Source organism: Coregonus clupeaformis, chromosome 18 (assembly GCF_020615455.1).
Source record: "Coregonus clupeaformis isolate EN_2021a chromosome 18, ASM2061545v1, whole genome shotgun sequence".
Taxonomy (NCBI): domain Eukaryota; kingdom Metazoa; phylum Chordata; class Actinopteri; order Salmoniformes; family Salmonidae; genus Coregonus; species Coregonus clupeaformis.
Genome location: NC_059209.1, coordinates 49,182,836 through 49,208,020, shown reverse-complemented (window position 1 = coordinate 49,208,020; position 25,185 = coordinate 49,182,836). Strand labels below are relative to the sequence as shown.

Genomic DNA, 25,185 nt, shown 5'->3' with positions numbered 1-25,185 from the left:
GACACACCATAGGACCCACCATAGGACACACCATAGGACCCACCATAGGACACACCATAGGACCCACCATAGGACCCACCATAGGAGCCACCATAGGACCCACCATAGGACACACCATAGGACCCACCATAGGACACACCATAGGACCCACCATAGGATACATCATAGGACCCAACATAGGACACACCATAGGGTGATATTATGTCACTGCAGCATGTCACTGCAGAACCCCGCTGCTCGCCACCATTTTGCTATCTCATCTGCTTTTGATGAACGAGCGATATCAGTTTTTCCCTGTCACTTTGAATGCACACACTGTGACACTTCCTCGATCACAAGGGTTGATCTTCTCTATTGAAGAATCTCTTTGTCTTTTGATAATTGTTTTTAGGAAGCTCGCCCGCCTTCCCCCGGCCAGATAATGGGCGACATGGTGAATACAGAGTGCTCAGCATTGATTCCACCTACCTGACGCTGACCTTTTCTAATCTTGCAACGGTTTGATGGGAGCCTCAGCCTAATCGATGGCCCACTGCCATGTGAGAGTAGCCTAGCCTACTACCATGGCTCTCTCCCTGACGTGTCTAGTGTACCCTGGCTTCTACCTGGAAGCTACTGTAGCGTTTCCACTATGAGACACACTGCCGAATAAGCCTGAATAATTAAAACATTTACCCTTTAATAGCCATCACTGAAAAGACTGATCAGTTTAATTTGCTCTCATTAAACCCAACTCATCTAATGAGCTAATTAAGGGCTCGGGATACAACAGCAATCACAAGAGTCTACTGCTCCCTGAGGGAGGAATTCATCAATGCAACATAAATGTTTTACTGGGTCTACCTACATGCAGATTGTATGGCGCCTAGCGTTACTGTTTAACATGCACCATTGATGTTGCTCACAGAGCCAGTCAGCCAGTACAGAACATGAAATCACTGCAGCCTTGACCCGTGGTGCACCTCAAGGTCTCTTCCTCTCCATTCATTACTGGGAACAAAAACCACAGAGAAGCATTATTAATGCATACACAGCATTAGTAGTACACCCTAGCCTTGACTCCTTTGGTTGTGTGTCTTCCTCCTACAATTCAGAGCTCATAGCTCTCTCTCTCTCTAAACAGAAATTGATTTGCTTGGTGTGTTGATTTACTGAGTGAACACACACTTGATCAATTTAGGTCATGTATGTACTGATCCTGCGTTGTGCCTTATTAGATTGGGGAATGGGAATGGACAGGCAGCGGTGTCATGGCTGGGTCCCTGTGACCCTCTGGTCGACAGGTGACATTTCAGGGTCACATTGGAAACCAGGCAACAGCACCTAGCAGTTTCAAGAGCCAAGATACAGGAGGAAGAAAGGCAGCAATCTCTTTGTTCAGACCAGAACCGTTAGTGCTAATCTGTGTTGCACCATCTCAGCTGGTGTCAGGGCTGTTCAGGTGAAGGGGCTGGAGGTGGGGGCCCAATTTACTGTTTGATGGGAACGGGTGGGTGGGATGTGTGTGCTGCTAGCATTGTCATGGGAGTTAGGCTAGTTGTTATTTTGTGTGTGCGTGCGTGTGCATGCGTACGCGTGTTGGGGTGTGGGTTTTCGTGTTTGTGTGTGTGTGTGTGTCTGCACTGTAGCCTATTGTCACTGTTTGATGGCCTGAATTGGGTTCCATTATATTGCTGGCAGGGGTTGCGTTCAGAGACACCACACAGGCACCAACTGCCTGTGGTTTATCACAAACCATCTGCACCAGCCTCCCTCTAACCACACACACACAGCAAAAACACAGCACCGACACAGTGGAGGGTGTGGCGATGTCTAAATGGAGCTTATGTTGGCGTTTTATTGATTTCATCATTTGAAAGCATTTCTATTATATCTCCAATCTCTGCCCAGTGAGCATGCTCATTGGAACGCAGCTGGAGCTTGGAGTTAACCGACAGACTGACTCTGTTGTTGGACACATTCACTGCTTATTAGAACACATTGGCTGTTGGTTCTTAGTGAAAGCCCAGTGCAGAGATGTTTTAAATCATGTTGTAAGCTCCTCCAGACGTGTGTTAGAGAATAGCTCAAATGGAGGCTCCGTAGCCCAACAGATTTAGCCAGTGCTCCTGTGGTAATGCCCCTGACATTGGACTGCTAGTTGTAGGCTTCATATTAGATTTGGCTTCCTGTTGAGGTTCCCTGGTGTGCTTCTGAGAGTTCCTAAAAAAATGATTTGCTTTCACAAGAGTTACCAGACGAGTGTGCCTCAGTCACAACACACACATTCCTTTGGGTGGGTAGCAGAGTCCCTTTTCAATGTGATTTGTTTTATTTTGTAGTAATAGCATGGATTAGACTCCATAATTAGAATGAGAGTGTGATATGAAAAGGACCTTTGATAATGCCATATGTCTGTAAACACTGCTGGACTCATGATGCCCTCCAAGACCAGGGGCCGTATCCACAAAGAATCTCAGAGTAGAACATTTGTCATAAATGCTGAGAATAGAGACATTTTATTCCTACTCTTATGGGTAAAAATAAAAGCTATGCATGAAGCCTCTTTAGTCATAAGAGTCCCACCTAGTCTACAGATATTTAGGAGACTTCATCAGCTGTCCTAACCAGTTAAGAGTTACCAGCAGGTGTCTTAATCATATAAAAAGCCAGCGAGTCAGTGGTTCCTGCACCATAGACAGGCAATTGCTTTGGAGTGAAAGAATGGTTTGATATTTCTATATGATCAAACCATAAATAATCAAAGACCAACATGCAACAGTAACTCTTGCGCTTCTGACAATGATTTTACGTGAGGCCTAATTCACGTCATGATATGCCTAAAGACTAACCACTAGGCTAATAAATAATTAATTTTTTTCTTCTTTTGATTATTTCATTAACCTACATCATGTTATTTCAAGTTATCCCTTTGGAGTGCAATATCACGTTGTTAAAACAATATGCCTAAATTGGGCATCCCTATAAGTTGGGCAATTGAGATCTAGGGCCTATGTGTTCAGTGATTAATGATGGACCTGTCTAACGTTTTATGCAACATTATCGGCAATTGACTTGATGCTTACTGTGCCAAAGGGTTTTAGAGTTGTTGAACGGGAGTGACGAGTGTGTTGATATGAAGGTAATATTATAATTCTGTGTTTAACAACCATCATAGCTTTATGATTCAATATGCCTATCACATTATTATAAATATCAGAATTTGTAAAACTAATAATTTAAAAAAAATGCGTTACACATGCCAACATATTAGGCAAGAATTAAGAGTAGGCAAAGTGATTGTGTCAGGTGAAAATTATATCAAACATTTTACCATTTCAACATTTTATGTATTGTACAGTCACCGTGGCTGTCTGAAGCGTAATATAGAGTTCACAGCTGGCGATGCCTCATTGTGATTTGGTTATTCCCCATCATTTGTCAACACTGTCTTTCCTTTGCGGTACCTCAAACTGTCGTGATTACCAGCTGAGATAAACTTTTATGAGGTGACTTTACATCTGGCTCAGACTTTGTCTGGGCAGTGTCTTAACGTCATCTTAAAACCTACTCTGAGCTGTGAGTTTATTTAGTCTTAAAACAGGTTTTATCAGGATTCCTAGGACGTTTTCTGAGATGCTTTGTGGATACGGGCCCAGACCTGCATTGATCGGACTAGTTTCTCTGATACTGACCTCCCTGCAGTGCAATATAACCCTACACTATTACTTCCTATAAGCCCTGCTTGTGGTGTGTGTGTGTGTGTATGAGAGAGAGAGAGAGAGAACTGAGATAAGGAATGAGTTTAAATATTTCTGTGATGTATTTCTGTGCTGTGTGCCTGGGTGTGCATGTGTCTGTGAGAATGCATGTCGGTGTGTATAGATAAGAAATAAGCTCAACCTTGTCTACTTTTGAAGGTGAAATGAAATAAGCAGCCTGTGTGCTTCTATGTGTAAGACTATTGATAGAAAGATGTGTTACGGCCAGAGAGGATGTTAAGTGTCTGTGTATATGGCGGTATGTTAAGTATGTATGTAATGATGACACACCATGAATGTGTACCAGGGTTACGTTAAGAAAATGTGGTGCCAGACATTTGACCGGCAGCATTTTAATTTACCGGACATTTATGAAATGTACCGGACCCATATGCATTGGTTGCGTAACCTGATTAGGGTGTTCACCCACAGTTCTCAGAATGACAGAAATCACATTTAGTTTATTGTAATTCATCTTAAAGGAAAAGGAGAGCCGCACACTCTAGGAGCTCAGATGCAATAATTTTATAACCAACGTTTCGACAGCCAAGCTGTCTTCATCAGGGGATAATGACAAACACTGCACGTCACTAGTTTCTATAGTTTGAAAGTGTGACACTCTGGCTCCACGGACCTTGATATTTGAGCCAGGGTTGTTTAGTTTCATTGTTTGGGTGTATTTCTATGTTGGGGATTTCTGGTTGTGCATTTTCTATGTTTGGTTAATTGTTCTTGATTAGTCGTATGACTCCCAATCGGAGGTAACGAGTGTCAGCTGTCGGCTCGTTATCTCTGATTGGGAGCCATATTTATACTGTGTGAGTTCACTTTGTGTTGTGGGTTATTGTTTCTTTGTTGCTGTTAGTAGTATTCAGTATAGAACTTCACGGATCGTCATTTGTTGTTTTCTTCGTGGTTGCTTTAAGTTAATAAAGTCATCATGTTCACTCGCAACGCTGCGCATTGGTCTCCTCCTTCAGACGATCGTGACAGAATAACCCACCCCTAAGGACCAAGCAGCGCGTCCAGGAGCAAGGGGTCTGGACACAGGAGTTATGGATGCCTCCTAAGGACTTTTGGACATGGGAGGAGATTCGGGCTGGAAAGGGTCCTTGGGCACAACCGGAGGAACATCATCGCCCTCGTGAAGAGCTGGAGGCAGCTGCAGCCGAGAGGAGGTGGTCTGAGGAGGAATATCACCGCCCTCGTGAAGAGCTGGAGGCAGCTGCAGCCGAGAGGAGGTGGTATGAAGAGGAAGCGCGGAGTCGAGGCTGGAAGCCCGTGGTTACTCCCCAAAAATTTTTGGGGGGCACATGGCTTAGGCGCCTGGGCAGCAGGAGGCTGCCACAGGGAGAAAAGGAGAGAAGGCTATCGGATTACGGGAGCCATTGGCGAGTAGAGGGAGGGAAGTTGTTGTGGCACGGCATGAGAGACTGAAGTGTGTTCCCAGTCTGGTCCGGTCCGTTCTTGATCCCCAGTTAAGGCCAGTGGTGGGTGTTCCCGGTACGGTCCGGCCTGTTCCTACTCCACGCACCAGGTCCACGATGTGCGTCGCCAGCCGGCCTGAACTGGCCGTCTGCCCAACGGCGCCTGAACTGCCCGTCTGCCCAACGCCGTCTGAACTGCCCGTCTGCCCAACGCCGTCTGAACTGCCCGTCTGCCCAACGGCGCCTGAACTGCCCGGCTGCCCAACGCCGTCTGAACTGCCCGTCTGCCCAACGCCGTCTGAACTGCCCGTCTGCCCAACGCCGTCTGAACTGTCCGTCTGCCCAACGCCGTCTGAACTGCCCGTCTGTACTGAGCCTGCAAAGCCGCCCGTCTGCCATGAGCCTTCAGAGCCGCCCGCCAGACCGGAGCCGCTAGAGCTCTCCGCCAGACAGGATCAGCCAGAGCCTTCCGCCAGACAGGATCAGCCAGAGCCTTCCGCCAGACAGGATCAGCCAGAGCCTTCCGCCAGACAGGATCAGCCAGAGCCTTCCGCCAGACAGGATCAGCCAGAGCCTTCCGCCAGACAGGATCAGCCAGAGCCTTCCGCCAGACAGGATCAGCCAGAGCCTTCCGCCAGACAGGAGCAGCCAGAGCCTTCCGCCAGACAGGAGCAGCCAGAGCCTTCCGCCAGACAGGAGCAGCCAGAGCCTTCCGTCAGACCGGATCCGCCAGAGCCGTCCAGCCAGGATCCGCCAGAGCTGTCCAGCCAGGATCCGCCAGAACCGTCTAGCCAGGATCCGCCAGAGCCGTCTAGCCAGGATCCGCCAGAGCCGTCCAGCCAGGATCCGCCAGAGCCGTCCAGCCAGGATCCGCCAGAGCCGTCCAGCCAGGATCCGCCAGAGCCGTCCAGCCAGGATCCGCCAGAGCCGTCCAGCCTGGATCCGCCAGAGCCGTCCCCGCCAGGATCCGCCAGAGCCGTCCCCGCCAGGATCCGCCCAGAGCCGTCCCGCCAGGATCCGCCAGAGCCAGCCAGCCAGGATCCGCCATCTAGTCAGGTACTGCCCCTTAGTCCGGTACTGCCCCGTAGTCCGGTGCCGCCCTTAATCCAGTGGGGTTTAGTTGGGGGGTGGTCATGAGGAAGGGAATACGGAAGCGGATAGTGACTAAGGTGGGGTGGGGACCACGACCTGGGCCAGAGCCGCCACCAGGGACAGACGCCCACCCAGACCCTCCCCGAGACTGTATGCTGGTGCGCCCGGAGGTCGCACCTTTAGGGGGTAATGTGACACCTCTGGCTCCACGGACCTTGATATTTGAGCCAGGGTTGTTTAGTTTCATTGTTTGGGTGTATTTCTATGTTGGGGATTTCTGGTTGTGCATTTTCTATGTTTGGTTAATTGTTCTTGATTAGTCGTATGACTCCCAATCGGAGGTAACGAGTGTCAGCTGTCGGCTCGTTATCTCTGATTGGGAGCCATATTTATACTGTGTGAGTTCACTTTGTGTTGTGGGTTATTGTTTCTTTGTTGCTGTTAGTAGTATTCAGTATAGAACTTCACGGATCGTCATTTGTTGTTTTCTTCGTGGTTGCTTTAAGTTAATAAAGTCATCATGTTCACTCGCAACGCTGCGCATTGGTCTCCTCCTTCAGACGATCGTGACAGAAAGGACACACACACAGGTGTCTGCAATCATGGCCGGCTGTGGGTTAATTTCTACTGGTTGGTGTAGATATATAAATAGAACATATAAAAAAAATCTCTATTTCGTCCCTTCGCTATATCGGCATCGAACACGTCATCCTCCCGAGGAGAGAACACAAATTTCGAAAACAAATGACTACTGCTGTAAAGACAAGACAATGAAAATTCTCAACTTAATTGAGCGAAAAGTAGCCTCTTATTGACACCAGCAGAGAATATCGGCCATATCCCCGGTGAGTGTGCATAATATATATTCACTGTCTTGAATATTATTCACTGTCTTTATCTTTGGGTCAGTGCCACTTTTGTTTGTTTTTGGACAATCATTTCTTCCTCCAGGTTAGATGGATGTCATATTGTATTTGTGTCTCACCTTTTCGTAGGCCTAATATACTGAAAAAAAATATAAATGCAACAATTTCAAAGATTTTACTGAGTTACAGTTCATACTGTATGAGGAAATCAGTCAATTGAAATAAATAAATTATGCCCTAATCTATGGATTTCACATGACTGGGAATACAGATGGGCCTCACAATGGGCCTCAGGATCTCATCACAGTATTTCTGTGCATTCAAATTGCCATCGATAAAATGCCTGCACATACCATAACCCCACCTCTACCATGGGGGCACTCTTTTCACAACATTGACATCGGCAAACCGCTTGCTTACACAACGCCATACATGTGGTCTGCGGTTGTGAGGCCAGTTGGATGTACTGCCAAATTCTTTAAAACAACGTTGGAGCCTCCCGAGGGGTGCAGTGGTCTAAGGCACTGCATCGCAGTCACTACAGGCGTCACTACAGAACCGGGTTCGATCCCGGGCTGAGTTGCAGCTGGCCGCGACCGGGAGACCCATGAGGCGGTGCACAATTGGCCCAGCATCGTCCGGGTTAGGGGAGGGTTTGGTCGGCCGGGATGTCCTTGTCCCATCGCGCTCTAGCGACTCCTTGTGGCGGGCCGGGTGCATGCACGCTGACTCGTGTCGCCAGTTGTACAGTGTTTCCTCCGACACATTGGTGCGGCTGGCTTCCAGGTTAAGCGAGCAGTGTGTCAAGAAGCAGTGTGGCTTGGCAGAGTCATGTTTCGGAGGACGCATGGTTCTCGACCTTCGCATCTCTCACGTCAGTACGGGAGTTGCAGCGATGGGACAAGACTGTAACTACCAATTGAATATCACGAAATTGGGGAGAAAAAGGGGTAAAAAGTACCCCCAAAAATATTTGTAAAATAACAAATAACATGCTGGAGGCGGCTTATGGTAGAGAAATGAACATTACATTCTCTGGCAACAGCTCTGGTGAGCATTCCTGCAATCAGCATGCCAATTGCGCGCTCCCACAACTTGAGACATCTGTGGCATTGTGTTGTGTGACAAAACTGCACATTTTAGAGTGACCTTTTATTGTCCCCAGTACAAAGTGCACCTGTGTAATGATCATGCTGTTTAATCAGCTTCTTGATATGCCACATGAAACCTGGGACCAACACTTTGCATGTTGCGTTTATATTTTTGTTCAGTATATAGATCACACAACGTCGTTTTTATTGATCTGTTTGTCAGTGTCAGCAGAGTAGGCTACCCTGTCATTTTTGTCATATTAAAAAAGATTATTCTAATGTCTCCAGTCATATAAAGTGGAGTAGAATTGCATGAAGTGTGTTTATAAAAGGCCAACATTTACCTGTGCAAAGAAAGGAGAAGAAATCTAGATATAGCCTATAGCCTAGGCCTAGCCTACTCCGCGCTGCATTGAAGGGTATTTTTTGCGAACAGTAATTTAGTTATATTATTAGCCTAAATTATGACTATCCAATCTAGGAATAGTAGGCTATCTTACATAAGTCTGCAACTGCGAGGATGCATGGAATGCTTTATTATAAAAGGTTAATTTTTATGGTGAAAATTTGCTACCCCAAACTTGAAACCAACGCATGTTAGAATAACTGCCCATGTTTGCTTTTCCTCAGCCAACAAGACGAGCAACGAACAGCAAAATCACTAGTCTATGTCAATCTACTATCCCCCATAGTAGAAAAGTTTACCTATTCTATTGGTCAGCTTGTCGTTCTGTGCGAGAAAGAAATAGCCTATTCCAAACAGACTTTGGGGGACGATACATCCCAAATTCATACAACCAGTAGGTCTAGGCTACATCCCCAAAAACGTTATAAAGCAATGAGGCTGGTGCAATAGATTAGAACGTTTAGCATAAATTGTTGATAAACGATTATTTCTTCACATTATAAGCGTAGCAGTAGGTATACAGTAGTATGTGCGAATGTTTGTTCTATAATGCAATTAGAGAGAAAATACCATTGTGAGCGGTTTCATGTGACAGAGATGAAAATATCCATTAGAAATTTTGAAAGAAGGGAGATCTAAATATGCAACAACTAGCATGGGTTGCTAATATGACTAGGATTAGGCCTTTGGCTACTGGACAATGAAAGGAAGTTGATTTGAAAACAAATTGAACATGAGAGAAATAGGCTACTGTTTTCAATGGCATATGGAAGTCTTTATAAAATAATTGCCTGCTCGTTTGGTTGGATTTTTGCTAGGCTACTTTGAAGCAAGGTAAGACATAATATGTAGTAAAACATTCAGGTTTCAAACAATTAAGTATACGTTTTCAAAATGCATACTGCCTCCAGCTCATTGCAAAGTGTTGTGTGACGCGCTGAAGCCTGCCTAGTTGCCTATGCACTTGAATGGCGAATGGGAAGTGCGCTTCAATTACCAGTTGAGAAATAAAAATAGTAGCTATTTTTAATCTTCGCCATTGTTTTTTCCCCATGCGATTGTCTTTAGAATTGTTGCGTAAAGATTAGGCTTATTAAAGCACGTTTCACTCCAGCAGCAACAAACAGCTGTTTTAGCTGTATCAGCAGCTCTCGCGCTACATTGACTGGTATTTCAATCAAGTAATAGGCTAAAATGCATTATTTCACAATGATAATTTTTTTGGGGGGGGCTTTTCATTGTATTTTTATTTATTTTTCATCGTCCAAAAGCCGGCTATTACCGGCTAACGGTAACTCTGTGTACATCTACACTATATATACAAAACTATATGGACACCCCTTCAAATTCGTGGATTCGGCTATTTCAGCCACACCTGTTGCTGACAGGTGCATAAAATCAAGCACACCACCATGCAATCTCCATAGACAAACATTGGCAGTAGAATGGCCTTACTGAAGAGCTCAGTAACTTTCAATGTGGCATCATCATAGGATGCCACCTTTCCAAAAAGTCAGTTCGTCAAATTTCTGCCCTACTAGAGTTTCCCCGGTCAACTGTAAGTGCTGTTATTGTGAAGTGGTAACATCTAGGTCCAACAACGGCTCAGCCGCGAAGTGGTAGACCACACAAGCTCACAGAACGGGACCGCCGATTGCTGAAGTGCGTAGCGCGTAAAAATCATCTGTCCTCGGTTGCAACACTCACTACTGAGTTCCAAACTGCCTCTGGAAGCAACGTCAACACAATAACTGTTCGTCGGGAGCTTCATGAAATGGGTTTCCATGGCCGAGCAGCCGCAAACAAACCTAAGATCCCCATGCGCAATGCCAAGCATCTGCTGGAGTGGTGTAAAGCTCGCCACCATTAGACTCTGGAGCAGTGAAAACGCGTTCTCTGAAGTGATGAATCACGCATCACCATCTGGCAGTCCGACGGACAAATCTGGGTTTGGCGGATGCCAGGAGAACGCTACCTGCCCAAATGCATAGTGCCAACTGTAAAATTTGGTGGAGGAGGAATAATGGTCTGGGGCTGTTTTTCATGGTTCTGGCTAGGCCCCTTAGTTCCAGTACATTTTAGTCATTTAGCAGACGCTCTTATCCAGAGCGACTTACAGTTAATGAGTGCATACATTTTCATACTGGTCCCCCGTGGGAATCGAACCCACAACCCTGGCGTTGCAAGCGCCATGCTCTACCAACTGAGCTACACAGGAAATCTTAATGCTACAGTATACAATGACATTCTAGACGGTTCTGTGCTTCCAACTTTGTTGCAACAGTTTGGGGAAGGACCTTTCCTGTTTCAGCATGACAATGCCCCCGTGCACAAAGTGAGGTCCATACAGAAATGGTTTGTTGAGATCCGTGTGGAAGAACTTGACTGGCCTGCACAGAGCCCTGACTTCAACCCCATCGAACACCTTTGTGATGAATTGGAACACCGACTGCGAGCCAGGCCTAATCGCCCAACATCAGTGCCCGACCTCACTAATGCTCTTGTGACTGAATGGAAGAAAGTCCCCGCAGCAATGTTCTAACATCCAGTGGAAATCCTTCCCAGAAGAGTGGAGGCTGTTATAGCAGCAACGGGGGGACCAACTCCATATTAATGCCCATGATTTTGTAATGAGATGTTCGACGATTAGGTGTCCACATACTTTTGGTCATGTAGTGTATCTATTGAAGTAGTACTGGTGGTAGAGCTTTGAGAGAGACTACTGTGAGTGTTAAATAAGATTAGCTAACGCATAAACACACACACACACACTCAGCCACACTGGTAAAGAATAGAGGCTTGTCAAAGGGCCAGACTGACTGGGGAGGGGGACAGATGCCCAGGGTATTAGGACCCAAATCTGCAAATAAAGAGCGCTCTAACAGTTGGTCCCTCACGCACACGCACACAGACACACACATCCTGTAATCCTGTAAACTTCCTGTCAAACCCCACCGACTAGGAGCCCTACTCTTTGCTACGTGTGTGTGTGTGTGTGTGTGTGTGTTTGTGTTTGTGTGTGTGTGTGTGTGTGTGTGTGTAGCACGATCTACCAGTATGTATGTGTATATCTTTTCTTTGCATCATTTCCCCTCTTCCTCTTAAGCATAAAAATATAAATATTTAAAAGTACTTCAAACAAGCAGTCATGAAATATTAAAATGTTCAAACACAATAAAAGCTTTTATCACAGCTCCGCTCTGTTCTCCTTCTGTCTCTCTAGTCTCGCTCTCTCTTTTTTTCTCTCATTCTCACACACACATGCAGACACACACAGAATCCACCCTGGGGTAAGAACGATAAACCTTTCTTGTCAATCCACACTTGTTCTGTATCATCAGCACATTGTAGTTGAAAAGAGAGGCAGGAAGGAAGGTTCAATAATTTAGGTTGTTTTATTTTCACACTAAACAGAGGTTGAGAAATGCTGGTTGTCATTTCTTACAAGATGCCTAGCGTAGTCAGGTTACACGCTGTATTGTAGTTAAAGTGTCTTTGGTAACAGTGGTGTTTATCCTCCATTTGGCCTCTCTACATATAGGGAGAAAGCAAGGCTAGGCAAGGCAGTAAGGTGATTAAGCAGGCTCCTTTGCCTTTCCTTTGTGACTGTGTAATATGTTTGAAAGGCAAATCTGTGAAGCCTCACATATGCTTTCTCCTCTCTTCTCCTCTCTGAGAGCTGGAGGGTGTGCTAGTTGCTTGAGCTGCAGCTCTAAGTGGTTGCTGCTGTGTTTTCAGAAAATATCCAGTTAAGTGTGAATAGAAATGTGTCGTAATGGTAAATGCTCTCTCTCTGTCTCTCTCCGTATTCTCCAACTTCTCCCTGCCAGTGGCATAACCGACCTGTTGAGCACCGCGTTGGCATGTGTGTGTGTGTTCAAGTGCATGTGTGTTCAAGTGTCTGTGTGTGCATGTGTGGCCTACATGTTGTGTTTTGACTGCTGAGATGAATGAAAGAGAGATAATTATTTTAAGGCGGTGTGGTGCATCGATTTTCTCATCTTTCACCGCTGTCACTCTTTGATTTATGCATATGCTTGTTTTTGCAATATTTGAATGCCCTCTAAAGGGTATAGGTTTTTTAATACTTACATGTGGGGCAGGAGGGGAAACTAATAAAATAAATTAGTTTTTTTCCTGCCTCCTTGGTTCTCTGTCTCTGTCACTGCTTGGCTCTCAGAGGGGAATGAAAGAGCAGTCATATAGTAAATCTAATCAAAGAGAAAAGTGCTTTTAAATGTCTGTTGTTCCCCGGGGCAGAAGGTCTCCGAGCCTGTCTCTCTGCTCCTACGGCAAGCAGCCCAAACTCAACCGCAGCCGCCACCAGATGCAATTAATATTGAGCGGCAGGCACACTGGCCCTTGCTCCCATCCTATAATAACAGTGTTAGAACAAAGGTTAATGCTTTGAATCTAATCTCTGTCTTCATATGTTTCAATGGAGTTGTGATGCAGAGTGGGGGGAAGAAGAGAGAGGGGGACGAGGGCAGAGAGAGATTGGTAATCAACAGCGGCTTGGACGGAAGCTAAATTAATTACGGGTCTCCATAAATTCAATGTCATGTCTCATTTTCCCTAATCCCCTCCCCTTTTCCCCTTCCCTACTGGTGCTTGCGGAGAGGCTGGAGAGAGGCTGGGTAGAGGCTGGAGCACACTAATGAAAAGGCCTCTTAGATGCTAATCACAAATTATCCTCCGTGTCACTTTTGGAAGCTGCTAGCTACTGCAGTCAGTCTCCTCAGTGGGAAGGGAGTAGCTCAGACTGACTGCAGGTTAGCCTCTTAGAATTACATATAGTACACCTAGCCTCTTAGAATTGCATATACAGTGCCTTCAGAAAGTATTCATACCACTTGACTTATTCCACATTTTGTTGTGTTACAGCCTGAATTCAAAATTGATGAAAAATATATCTACACACATAATGACAAAGTGAAAAATGTTTTTAGAAATGTTTGCTAATTTATTGAAAATGAAATACTGTATCTCATTTATATGTATTCACACCCCTGAGTCAATACTCTGTAGAAGCACCTTTGGCGGCGATTACAGTTTTGAGTCATCTTGGGTATGTCTGTATCAGCTTTGCACATCTGGATTTGGGGATTTTCTCCCATTCTTCCTTGCAGATTTTCTCAAGCTCTGTTAAGTTAGATGGGGAGCGGCGGTGAACAGCAATCTTCAAGTCTTTCTACAGATTTTCAATGAGATTCAAGTCTGGGCTTTAGCTGGGCCACTCAAGGACTTTCACATTCTTGTTCTGAAGCCATTCCAGCATTGCTTTGGCTGTATGCTTGGGGTCATTGTCCTGTTGGAATGTAAATCTTTGCCCCAGTCTTAGGTCGTTTGTACTCTGAAGCAAGTTCTCATCAAGGATTTGCTTGTATTTGGCTCCATTCATTGTTACCTCTATCCTTACCAGTCTCCCAGTCCCTGTCACTGAAAAGCATCCACATTGCATGATGCTGCCACCACCATGCTTCACGGTAGGGATGGTGTTAGACGGGTGATGAGCTGTGCCTGGTGTTCTCCAGACACAGCGCTTTGCATTCAGCCCAAATAGTAACATTTTGGTCTCATCAGACCACAGAATATTTTGCCTTATGCTTGGTCTTTCACGTGCCTTTTTGCAAACTCCAGGCGTGCTGTCATGTGACTTTTTCTCAGGAGTGGCTTCCGTCTGGCCTCTCTCCCATAAAGCCCAGATTGGTGAAGTGCTGTAGAAACTGTTGTCCTTCTGGCAGGTTCTCCCATCTCAGCAAAGGAACTCTGTAGTTCTGTCAGAATGGTCATTGGGTTCTTGGTCACCTCCCTGACCAAGGTCCTTCTTGCTCAGTTTGGTCGGACCAGCTCTAGGCAGAGTCTGGGTAGTTCCATATTTTTCTTCCATTTCCCAATGATGGAGACCACTGTGCTCTTGGAAACTTTCAACACTCTAGAAATTGTTTTATACCCTTCCCCAGATATATGCCTCATCACATTTCTATCTCGGAGATCTACAGACAGTTCTTTGGACTTCATGATATAGGTTCTGCTCTGACATGCACTGTCAACTGTGGGACTTATATAGACAGGTGTGTTTCTTTCTAAATCATGGCCAAACAATTGAATTGGACACAGGTGGACTCCAATCAAGTAAATATTGAGGATGATCAAAGGAAATTGGATGCTCCTGAGCTCAATTTGGAGTGTCATAGCAAAACGGTGTGAATATCTATGTAAATGAGACATTTCTGTATTTCTTTTTCAAATAAATTTGCAAACATTTATGGGGTATTGTGTGTAGTTGGGTGAGAAAAAAATAATATTTAATCAATTTTGAATTCAGGCTATAACACAACAAAATGTGTAATAAATCAATGGGTATGAATACTTTCTGAAGGCACTGTATTACACATAGCCTCTTAAAAATTTTGCAAATCAACTTGATTGGAGGTACACAGCATACTCCCCGCCTCTTGTCATGAGCCGTTACCGAGAACCACATACCGGAGTTTTTACAGTGTTATTAGCAATTGAGTTTTCTGAGTATTTTCCATTAGACTTAAAATATGTCGGATTGACTAAGTTTGTAGGTGCAATAGTTTTTATTAAAATGTATAATTTAGCGGGCACATTTACGTCCATTAAGATCCAATGATGTGCCAATCCCTCATCCATAGTTAGAACAGGCAATATCTGCTCTGATCCATTGAGAATCACTAGAAGCAGCAGACAAGGCGATCCAATTTCGGCTTTGCTATTCTTATTATCCATGGAACCCCTGGCCCAGGCAATTCATCAATCGAAGGAAATAACACTAGTTTCTCTCAAATCTACTGATCACTTCATCTCATTATACGCAGACAATATTTTACTATATCTAGACAATGTATCTCTATTGCTCCCAAACGCATTGAAGGTCATAGATAAATTAATCGTATAAATTAAAGTTATAAAATGAATCTAACCAAATCAGCCCTACTGCTGCTCAAGACCCCGATGGAGGACTGCATCTCTACTTATGGAATCACAATCGTTTCCCATTTTAAATATTTGGGAGTAGATATATTTCCTTCCTTTGATAAAACCATTGCCAGAAACTTTAACAGAATGCTCAAATCAATTCAATCCGACCTCAGTACATGGAATAATATCCCAGTTCCTTTAACTGGCAGAATATCTATTGTCAAAATGTATATACAGTGAGGGGAAAAAAGTATTTGATCCCCTGCTGATTTTGTACGTTTGCCCACTGACAAAGAAATGATCAGTCTATAATTTTAATGGTAGGTTTATTTGAACAGTGAGAGACAGAATAACAACAACAAAAAATCCAGAAAAACGCATGTCAAACATTTTATAAATTGATTTGCATTTGAATGAGGGAAATAAGTATTTGACCCTCTCTCAATCAGAAAGATTTCTGGTTCCCAGGTGTCTTTTATACAGGTAACGAGCTGAGATTAGGAGCACACTCTTAAAGGGAGTGCTCCTAATATCAGCTTGTGACCTGTATAAAAGACACCTGTCCACAGAAGCAATCAATCGATCAGATTCCAAACTCTCCACCATGGCCAAGACTAAAGACCTCTCCAAGGATGTCAGGGACAAGATTGTAGACCTACACAAGGCTGGAATGGGCTATAAGACCATCGCCAAGCAGCTTGGTGAGAAGGTGACAAATGGAAGAAACACAAAAGACCTGTCAATATCCCTCGGCCTGAGGCTCCATGCAAGATCTCACCTCGTGGAGTTGCAATGATCATGAGAACGGTGAGGAATCAGCCCAGAACTACACGGGAGGATCTTGTCAATGATCTCAAGGCAGCTGGGACCATAGTCACCAAGAAAACAATTGGTAACACACTACGCCGTTAAAGACTGAAATCCTGCAGCGACGCAAGGTCCCCCTGCTCAAGAATGCACATATACAGGGCCGTCTGAAGTTTGCCAATGAACATCTGAATGATTCAGATGAGAACTGGGTGAAAGTGTTGTGGTCAGATGAGACCAAAATCGAGCTCTTTGGCATCAACTCAACTCGTCGTGTTTGGAGGAGGAATGCTGCCTATGACCCCAAGAACACCATCCCCACCGTCAAACATGGAGGTGGATACATTATGCTTTGGGGGTGTTTTTCTGCTAAGGGGACAGGACAACTTCACCGCATCAAAGGGTGAGAACCTCCTTCCCTCAGCCAGGGCATTGAAAATGGGTTGTGGATGGGTATTCCAGCATGACAATGACCCAAAACACACGACCAAGGCAACAAAGGAGTGGCTCAAGAAGAAGCACATTAAGGTCCTGGAGTGGCCTAGCCAGTCTCCAGACCTTAATCCCATAGAAAATCTGTGGAGGGAGCTGAAGGTTCGAGTTGCCAAACGTCAGCCTCGAAACCTTAATGACTTGGAGAAGATCTGCAAAGAGGAGTGGGACAAAATCCCTCCTGAGATGTGTGCAAACCTGGTAGCCAACTACAAGAAACGTCTGACCTCTGTGATTGCCAACAAGGGTTTTGCCACCAAGTACTAAGTCATGTTTTGCAGAGGGGTCAAATACTTATTTCCCTCATTAAAATGCAAATCAATTTATAAATTTTTGACATGCGTTTTTCTGGTTTTTTTTGTTGTTATTCTGTCTCTCACTGTTCAAATAAACCTACCATTAAAATTATAGACTGATCATGTCTTTGTCAGTGGGCAAACAAATACTATAATCAAATACTTTTTTCCCTCACTGTATTGCCATGGCTGAATTTCTGTAGTTCAATGTTTCCCATGGCTCTCCCTTCTGGCTATTGGGATGAAATTCATTGTGCAGTTTCAAAATGTATATGGAAATGTAAACAATTGTAGATAAAAATTTACAAATTTACGAAGAGGGAAAGATGTAGGAGGACTATCCATACCAAACTTTAAATTGTATTTCCAGGCAATAGCATTTCGCCCCATCCTAAATCTCTATGTTAGTCCTGTAAAACCGCGATCCTTCTGCATGGTGCTGAAATTCATACTTTTAATAAAAACTTTTATTGAAAACAACCAAACTTTTTTCTCATTTGTGTTGCTCAACTCAGCGTGAATGCACTTGTTCCAATTGGATCTCAGCTTGTGTAGTATGTCAAGGCCAGGACTTCTCCAGTTGAGCAACACAAATTAGGAAAAAGTCGGTAGTTGCATTTAATATTTTCTAAAATTAAAAGTATGAAGTTCAGATACAGACAGACAGTGACACTTTTGGAATCTGCTAGTTGGCCTGTTCTCCCTGTCAAACAACAGATTAGCCTGGTCTCCCAGTCAGAACCTCAGACAGTCCCAGTAGAGGGGCTTTGGGGAGGGAGAGGAAACTGTCATCCTGGATGTTGGGTTTAGTACAAAATGGCTGGATATGTATTATGTTGGACGAGGGTTGGGTTGTATTGTGTAGTGTTGTATTACTGAAATCTGTATTATGGCCTAGTCTGGGCTGTTGGAAGGGGAACACTTCCAAACATTGTACAGTTTCAGAATCAGATATGGCTGTGGCCACATGCTCTGTGCCTTTCACTGGTGTTAAATCACACTTCAACCACCATGTGACTGACTGGCTATCTAGGAGCAGTGGGAACAAACTGGTGGAAGAGAAGGAATTCTACTCGAGGGCTCCACACTATTGAAAGGCCCAGATGTCGACAAATAGGCCATGGCAGATTCAGGGTGGTAGTACACGTACTGTATGTCATTATAACAATACTGTGAAAAATAGCATGGAGTGTCTGGATTATTTATGTATCCTTTTATGATGCTACAAAGTAACTCCATTATGTAGGCTAGCTCTCTCTCCCTCTCTAAGCTCTTTCAACAGAATCTAAGAGAAATCCCTTTACTCCACACTTGTGTGCAGACGATTCCCAATGCAAACAAAAACTTAACAATTTGTGTGAATAAAAACAATGTTATGCTCTTGAGAAATGCAACCGACGAGTGTGTACTGTATCATGTTCATTTATGTAAAATGTATAATCCAATTAGCAAGTACAGGAAACACAGTGATCGCTCTATTATGGGAATACAAAGGAGAGTGGTGCCATGTACTCTGAAAATTGCTCATGTGGAAAAAAATGCAAATGTATTTTAATGAGTGTGTCTGGTAATGTGTTTGTTTGCAGCCCCATGCTGTGAGGCTAGACTGCAGTACTGACCTCTCTCTCTCTCTCTCTCTAGGCATACTTCCGACAGGGTGTTGCCCTTCAGTACCTTGGTCGCCATGCCGACGCGTTGGCCGCCTTCGCGTCAGGGCTGGCCCAAGACCCCAAGAGCCTGCAGCTACTGGTGGGCATGGTGGAGGCGGCCATGAAGTCGCCACTACGAGGTAACACTTCTGTCTTACTATCGCTCTCTTTTTTCCTCTCTGTCTTTCGAACAGTCTAAATGTCGCTAATCTTCATCCTTGTCAGTCAATTAATGTGTCAGTGTGACTCTAGCTGTCTGTCAGAGTGACTACTGTATGTCTTTACACCTGTATTCTGTATATACTGTATATATTTTACTGTATATCTGTATTCACTTGGCAGACTGTTAAGAAGTCCCCGACTGACAGGACTGTCTCACCTACTCAAACTTATCCAACAATGCAGCTTGTCTGCCCTTGTTAAAGCCTATTTTCCATAGCCAAGTGGATGTATAAGTAGCTTAATATCCAGGCTTTTCAGTAAACTCTGTGACTTCCCTGCTCCATGACGTGTGAGAGAGATCAGAGAGAGTGGATCTACATGGCGGTGTTCTGTTCTGTTCAGAGAGGAGTCATTGTGTTTTAGGCTGCATGGAGCGCCTCTGTCAATCCTTGTTAGCAAAAGGCTGTATTTGAATACATGGAAAAAACAAGCACAGAGTGAAAACCCCATCTGAGGTACATTGATTACATAAACCTGTCACTGGAAGCCTAACAGCAAAAGGGCTTGAGAGTGGGCCCAACACTAAACACTGTGGACCTGGCTGGGCCTCTCTCTCAGTAGAATAGGAAAAGCTCTTGGCCTAGGCTTTTTAATCTCTTAATTGTTTACTACGTTTCCCATGGTACCAGGGAGGGAAGCAGCTAGCGACGGAGGGAGGGAGCCAGTCCAAAGTTTGTTAGGGGGGATAGGTCGGGGGATTAAGACCAATGATCCTCTCAGAGGGGCTCCTGGCATAGGGGGAAGATAATCAGCGTTACGCCAGCAAACAGGGAGGATAATCAGTGTTGCGCAGCCAAAACTCTGTGATAAGGAAAAGGTAGGAAAGCGTTGCTTTCTCTCGCTGAAGTCGAAGATGGCGAGTTGCTGCCAGCCCGTCTTATCGGCCGTGTAACACACCCCTCCCAGGATTACCTGGGGATTACCAAACCCACTCATTTAATTTTCCCCTCGCTTGAAGTTTGGTGTCGCCAGGGTCTTACTAAACTTTTCCCCCAGCCAGTTAAATACAGAGTTGAAGTGTAATGAATAAAATCGCTCTCCATACTGATGATACACATCCAACTAGTGGTAGTCAAGTAGCTACTTGTTTTAAGGACAACACATTTTTTTACATGTTTAGTTTTTATTCTGTCATTGGGCATAGCGAGACCGATAAAGGTGTGCTCATTCAAACAGTGAACAAAGAACACAAATAATGAAAGCAAGAAAACATATTCAAGGCCTTTGTCTTCAAGGAGACAAAAACTTTGTATAAAATTCCCCTGAAGCGCACTTTATCACCACTGTTTGTATGTACTCAACTTTAGCATAACAATATTAAATTCCCACATTCTCACTGTGGCTTTGCCAAACACTTTTCCCCACACCACTCAACACAGACCTTAGTTTTCTCTCTCTCCTCCTCGCATAGATGTGAAAGATTTTCTATGAGTCCGGACTTCTACTCTACTGTACGCCTTTGTGTTTCCCACAACAAAGAGCTTTCAAAGGAGGGGAAACTGCTCTCAGAACCTTCTCTATCTCTGGCTCTCTTCTCTGCCGCCTATGATCATTATGTCAGCTTCGAACTCCTCAGATATCAAGGTTTTGATGCATCTTTTTTTCCTACGGTGAATATCGTTGAGTGAAATTAAATGTGGGAAATCAGGCCCAATCAGTAGTCAGTGTTGAGAGTAAATGGGCTTGGTTCTGTTCTGTTTGTCCGATGAACTTGGGCCGCAGGTAGCCTAGCGTTTAGAGTGTTGGGCCAGTAACCGAAAGGTCGCTAGTTCGAATCCCGAGCTGACAAGGTTAAACATCTGTTGATGTGTGTTTGAGCAAGGCACTTAACCCTAATTGCTCCAGGGTCGCGTTGATAATGTCAGACCCTGGCCGTGACCCCACTCTCCGAGGGTGTCTCAGGGTGAGTTGGGACATGCAAAAAACACATTTCCAATTCACACAATTATTATTATTAGTTCTCTGACTGAACTCTCAGGGTTGGAGGAGAAACAATGTCACCATAATGATGATCATGATGATGAGAAAAGATAGTACTTTTAGTATGTATGGAGATGCAGACAAACATACGTAGGATACTAGAGGACTTTAGCCCCCTCAGCAGTCAGCTCTCTGCCTCTTCACAGTCACAGACCCACAGAAGAGAATGGCTCGTGAAATGGGAAGGTGAAGTCATAGTTGTATTTAAAAGCAGGGGAAAACGGATTGGTAATAATAATACATGGGACTTTTCAATTAAACTATACCGAGATATCAAAACAAGACAACGCCAGACTAACAGCAGGAAGAAACAAAAACATGAAACAAAGAGAAGGGGAGGGGCTTAAAGAAGGGGAAAGAATGTGATGTGTCAGTGTATGAGTGAGCGAGCAGGTGTTGTGCGCGTGTGTGTGTGTATGTGTGAGAGAGAGAGAGAGCGTGTGTGGGAGAGAGTGTGTGTGGGGAGGGGCTTAGAGGTAGGCCAAGGTGAAGAGGTGGGACTTTAGGAGGGACTGAAAGATGGTGATGTATTCAGAGTCACGGATGGCTGGAGGGAGGGAGTTCCAGAGCCTTGGAGCATCCCTGGAGAAGGCCCTGTCGCTGAAGCTCTGGAGCTTTGACTTGGGAGAGAGAGAGAATAAGAGCGTGACAGAGAGAGAGAGAAAGAAAGACAGAGAGATAGCATAGCAGCAAACAGAGGGTTCTTATTCAACTTTTCAGCATGGCTTCCCAGGCAGTGTGTATGTGTGTGTGTTTTATATGTGAATGTGTGTGTGTTGCTGCTCATCCTCCTGGTGTGTGTGAGACAGTGCAGTGCTGTCACTGACATTGCCTTAACTAGCTGTTTATGTATCAACCAGCCATGACACTTTTAACTGTTGTCTCAATGTTTGATTTATGACACGACTGTGTGTCACTTTGAATACAATTACCAGCTATGAATGGATATGATATGCACACAGTGTCTCTGCTAGTGCTACATTCTGACAACCGCTGGAACACAAGTGATGGTCTTGAAAGAGCATCATCAATTATATTTTTGAATGCTTGTGTGGAGACTGTAGACGTGTGTCATATTGTGTGTGTGTGTGGTGAATATTAGTTTCTATGTAGGTGGATTGGTACTACCACCAGGCTATTCAAATAGTGTTAATGTGTATTTTGTTGTTTGTAAGTGTTTGTCTGAACCAATGAGTGTCATGGTCTTTAAGGGCATTACTGATACAGTAGCAGGCATACAGTACATCTGACTGCAGGCATGATCTGCCTTGTACAGGTACATTATTACAGAAATATCTCTGTGGGGGAGGAGTTGACCTAATTAACTGCAACTCTGCTAAAAATATTTGCAGAAGGGGCACAAGTATATTTCATATTCCCCTTTCATGTTCACACACTTGCACTCACATACACAATACACACACTCACACATACAGTACACACACGCAGGCAGGCACGCGCACACATACATACGCACACGGGATGTCACCCCTGTCCCGTCCCCCTCCCTGTCAGCCTCCCAGTCTGCTGCCTGGCTGTCTGGCAGGCTGACTGACGGGCTGGCTGGGTAATGTCAGTAATCTGGAGGGGCTGTGGATCCCAAACCTTGCGTGGCCCACCATTGATTTATGTCATTGTGTGTATTTTCAGCCTTCCCAAAGGTCACCTTGTGTCTCCTCTCCGCTCTGCATTCCTCTGCCTCTCTCCCCTGTGTGTTACCAGCAGCATGTTCACCATCACTCTTAACATTCACCGGCCCTCAAAACCCACTCAGGCTTTTCTCTTCTCTCTCAAACTGCAATATCAAATGAAAAAAATCAAAAGAACATATAAGTATAATTTCACTGTGCTGCTTTGCAGTAGAGCTGTCAGAGTATGTGTAAACACTTTTTATATAGTGGTCTTTGAAATTGCCCTAGATTAAATTGCCCATAATAGTGGTACCTGTGAATGGTGTATTCATTTGCTTGTCTTGTTGTCAGTGAAATCCATGATGTAAAGCAATCACTCAGACAAGCTCAGCTCATTTAGCCAACAAAAGACACACTGATTGCTCTCCCTGAAACTAGATGTAGGGCTGTGACGGTCATGGAATTTTGGATGACGGTTATTGGTCAGCCAAATGACTGCAGTCACGTTAAAATCGTTTGATATATTAAAAGACACACAATTTCTTCTCTCCTCCGCTCCTGACTGCATGTGCTTCTGCTGCAGGGAGGGGGTGTTGCCTAGGCAACCAAAGACTTGTTTGCTACAACACGTGCTTGTTTCAGCAAGGAGCAACAAAGTTCCATCACATTGTAAAGAGTCCATGTTACCGCTGAAACTGACTCAACCGCACAAATGCCCAGCCGTCCTGTCTTCAGTCAGCTGTTCGTTACACACCAAAGAAAAATATATATTGTGACAATCCTCTTCAAGGTTAGGAGAGTTTGTACACAAATTCAGCGGGAGACCGTCACCAAAATCACCCCAGAGAGAGTTATTTCAAACAGGACAGTATCTGTACGTTAGTTTCTCCATCCTGGTCCGCCCAGGTCGCAGGCGTGGTCGAGGATAGCAGTGTTCGATACATGAATCAGGTTCTCGGTAGGTCCAGGTCCAACAGCCAACAGGTAAGTCCAAACAGTCCAGGTCATACACGGTAAATCCAGCCGATATATATTGTCACTTTTCGATTTTTCCGTGGTTCACAGATCCACAGCCCCTTGTTCTCACTCTCTCTTCCTGGTTTGTCATGACCCCTTATATGTGGGTCGGCCCCACCTTGCGAGCGTTCCCCTTGCTTCTGGGGATTGTAGTTTTTGGCGGTCTGCCATTTTGTGATCTGTAGTTCTTGTCGGGGTGGCCATTTTAGTGAGAGGGAAGAGCCCGTTTATTAGTTCTGCCCTCACATATCTGCCATTTAACACTCTGCCCCCTTCTTTGCCACACATCTCCCCCCTAACTTCGACCCCCTAGGTTGGGCTACCGCAGCAATATAGGCGTGCATGCCATGCAGGATAACCCATCCACATTTCCCATTTCCTTCCCAGCTCTGTGTTTTAAGTCAAAGTGAAACGGTTGGAGACTCAAAAACCACCGCATCACCCGAGCGTTCTTCTCTTTAGCCCTATGCATCCAGGTGAGTGGGGCATGGTCACTGATGAGGGTGAAGTGGCGCCCTAGCAGGTAATATTTCAGGCTTTCTAGAGCCCACTTTTCTGCAAGTGCCTCTTTCTCAACGACTGAGTAGTTGGCCTCCCGTGGTTCCAGCTTCCTGCTTAAAAACAGGATGGGGTGTTCCACCCCTTCTACCTCTTGGGAGAGCACGGCTCCCAACCCGACCTCTGAGGCATCCGTCTGAACCACGAACTTGCGCTCAAAGTCTGGTACCACCATCACTGGATTACAGCAGAGAGCCTCCTGTAATGTTCTAAATGCTTTGGTGGCCTTTTCATCCCATTTTACCATGTTTGGCCCTCTGGCTCTAGTCATGTCGGTAGGTGGGGCGGCCACTGTGGCATAATATGGGATGAACTTCCGATAGTAAACTGTCAACCCTAGGACTTCTTATTTACTGGTTTCAGCCATCCTCTAATTGCCTCAACCTTCTTAAGTTGGGGTTTGATTATCCCTCTTCCCACGGTGTATCCCAGATACTCGGTTTCCTCTAACCCCACATAACACTTGGCAGGGTTCGCTGTGAGCCCTGCCTTCCTAAGGGCGTTTAGCACTGCCTGTACCCGGGGTAAGTGGGATTCCCAATCTGGGCTGTAGATCCCCACGTCATCTAAATAGGCTGCAGCGTAAGCTCTGTGCGGTTTTAGGACCTGGTCCATTAGCCGTTGAAAGGTGGCTGGGGCCCTGTGTAAGCCGATTGGCATGACAGTGTATGGAAACAAACCGTCAGGGGTTGCGAAGGCTGTCTTTTCTTTGGCTCTGGGGGTCAGGGGAATTTGCCAGTAACCTTTGGCTAGGTCCAAGGTCGTAATGTACCGAGCTTTACCAATTTTCTCCAATAGTTCATCTACTCGGGGCATGGGGTAGGCATCAAACTTCGAGATTTCATTTACCTTCCGGAAATCATTACAATACCACAAAGACCCATCGGGCTTGGAGACCATCACAATTGGGCTAGACCACTCACTATGTGACTCTTCGACCACTCCAGCTGCCAAAATTTTCTC

General features: G+C 45.0%; 1 protein-coding gene across 2 annotated transcripts in view; it reads left to right on the top strand.

Moving 5' to 3' along the window:
• LOC121530910 (tetratricopeptide repeat protein 28) overlaps positions 1 to 25,185 on the top strand; it is a 247,317-nt gene that overhangs the window by 80,733 nt on the left and 141,399 nt on the right. For both annotated transcript variants that reach the window (XM_041836277.2, XM_041836276.2), the window contains exon 2: positions 18,807 to 18,954. In XM_041836277.2, the coding sequence (XP_041692211.1) occupies positions 18,807 to 18,954 (148 nt within the window). The remainder of the gene's footprint in view (positions 1 to 18,806; positions 18,955 to 25,185) is intronic.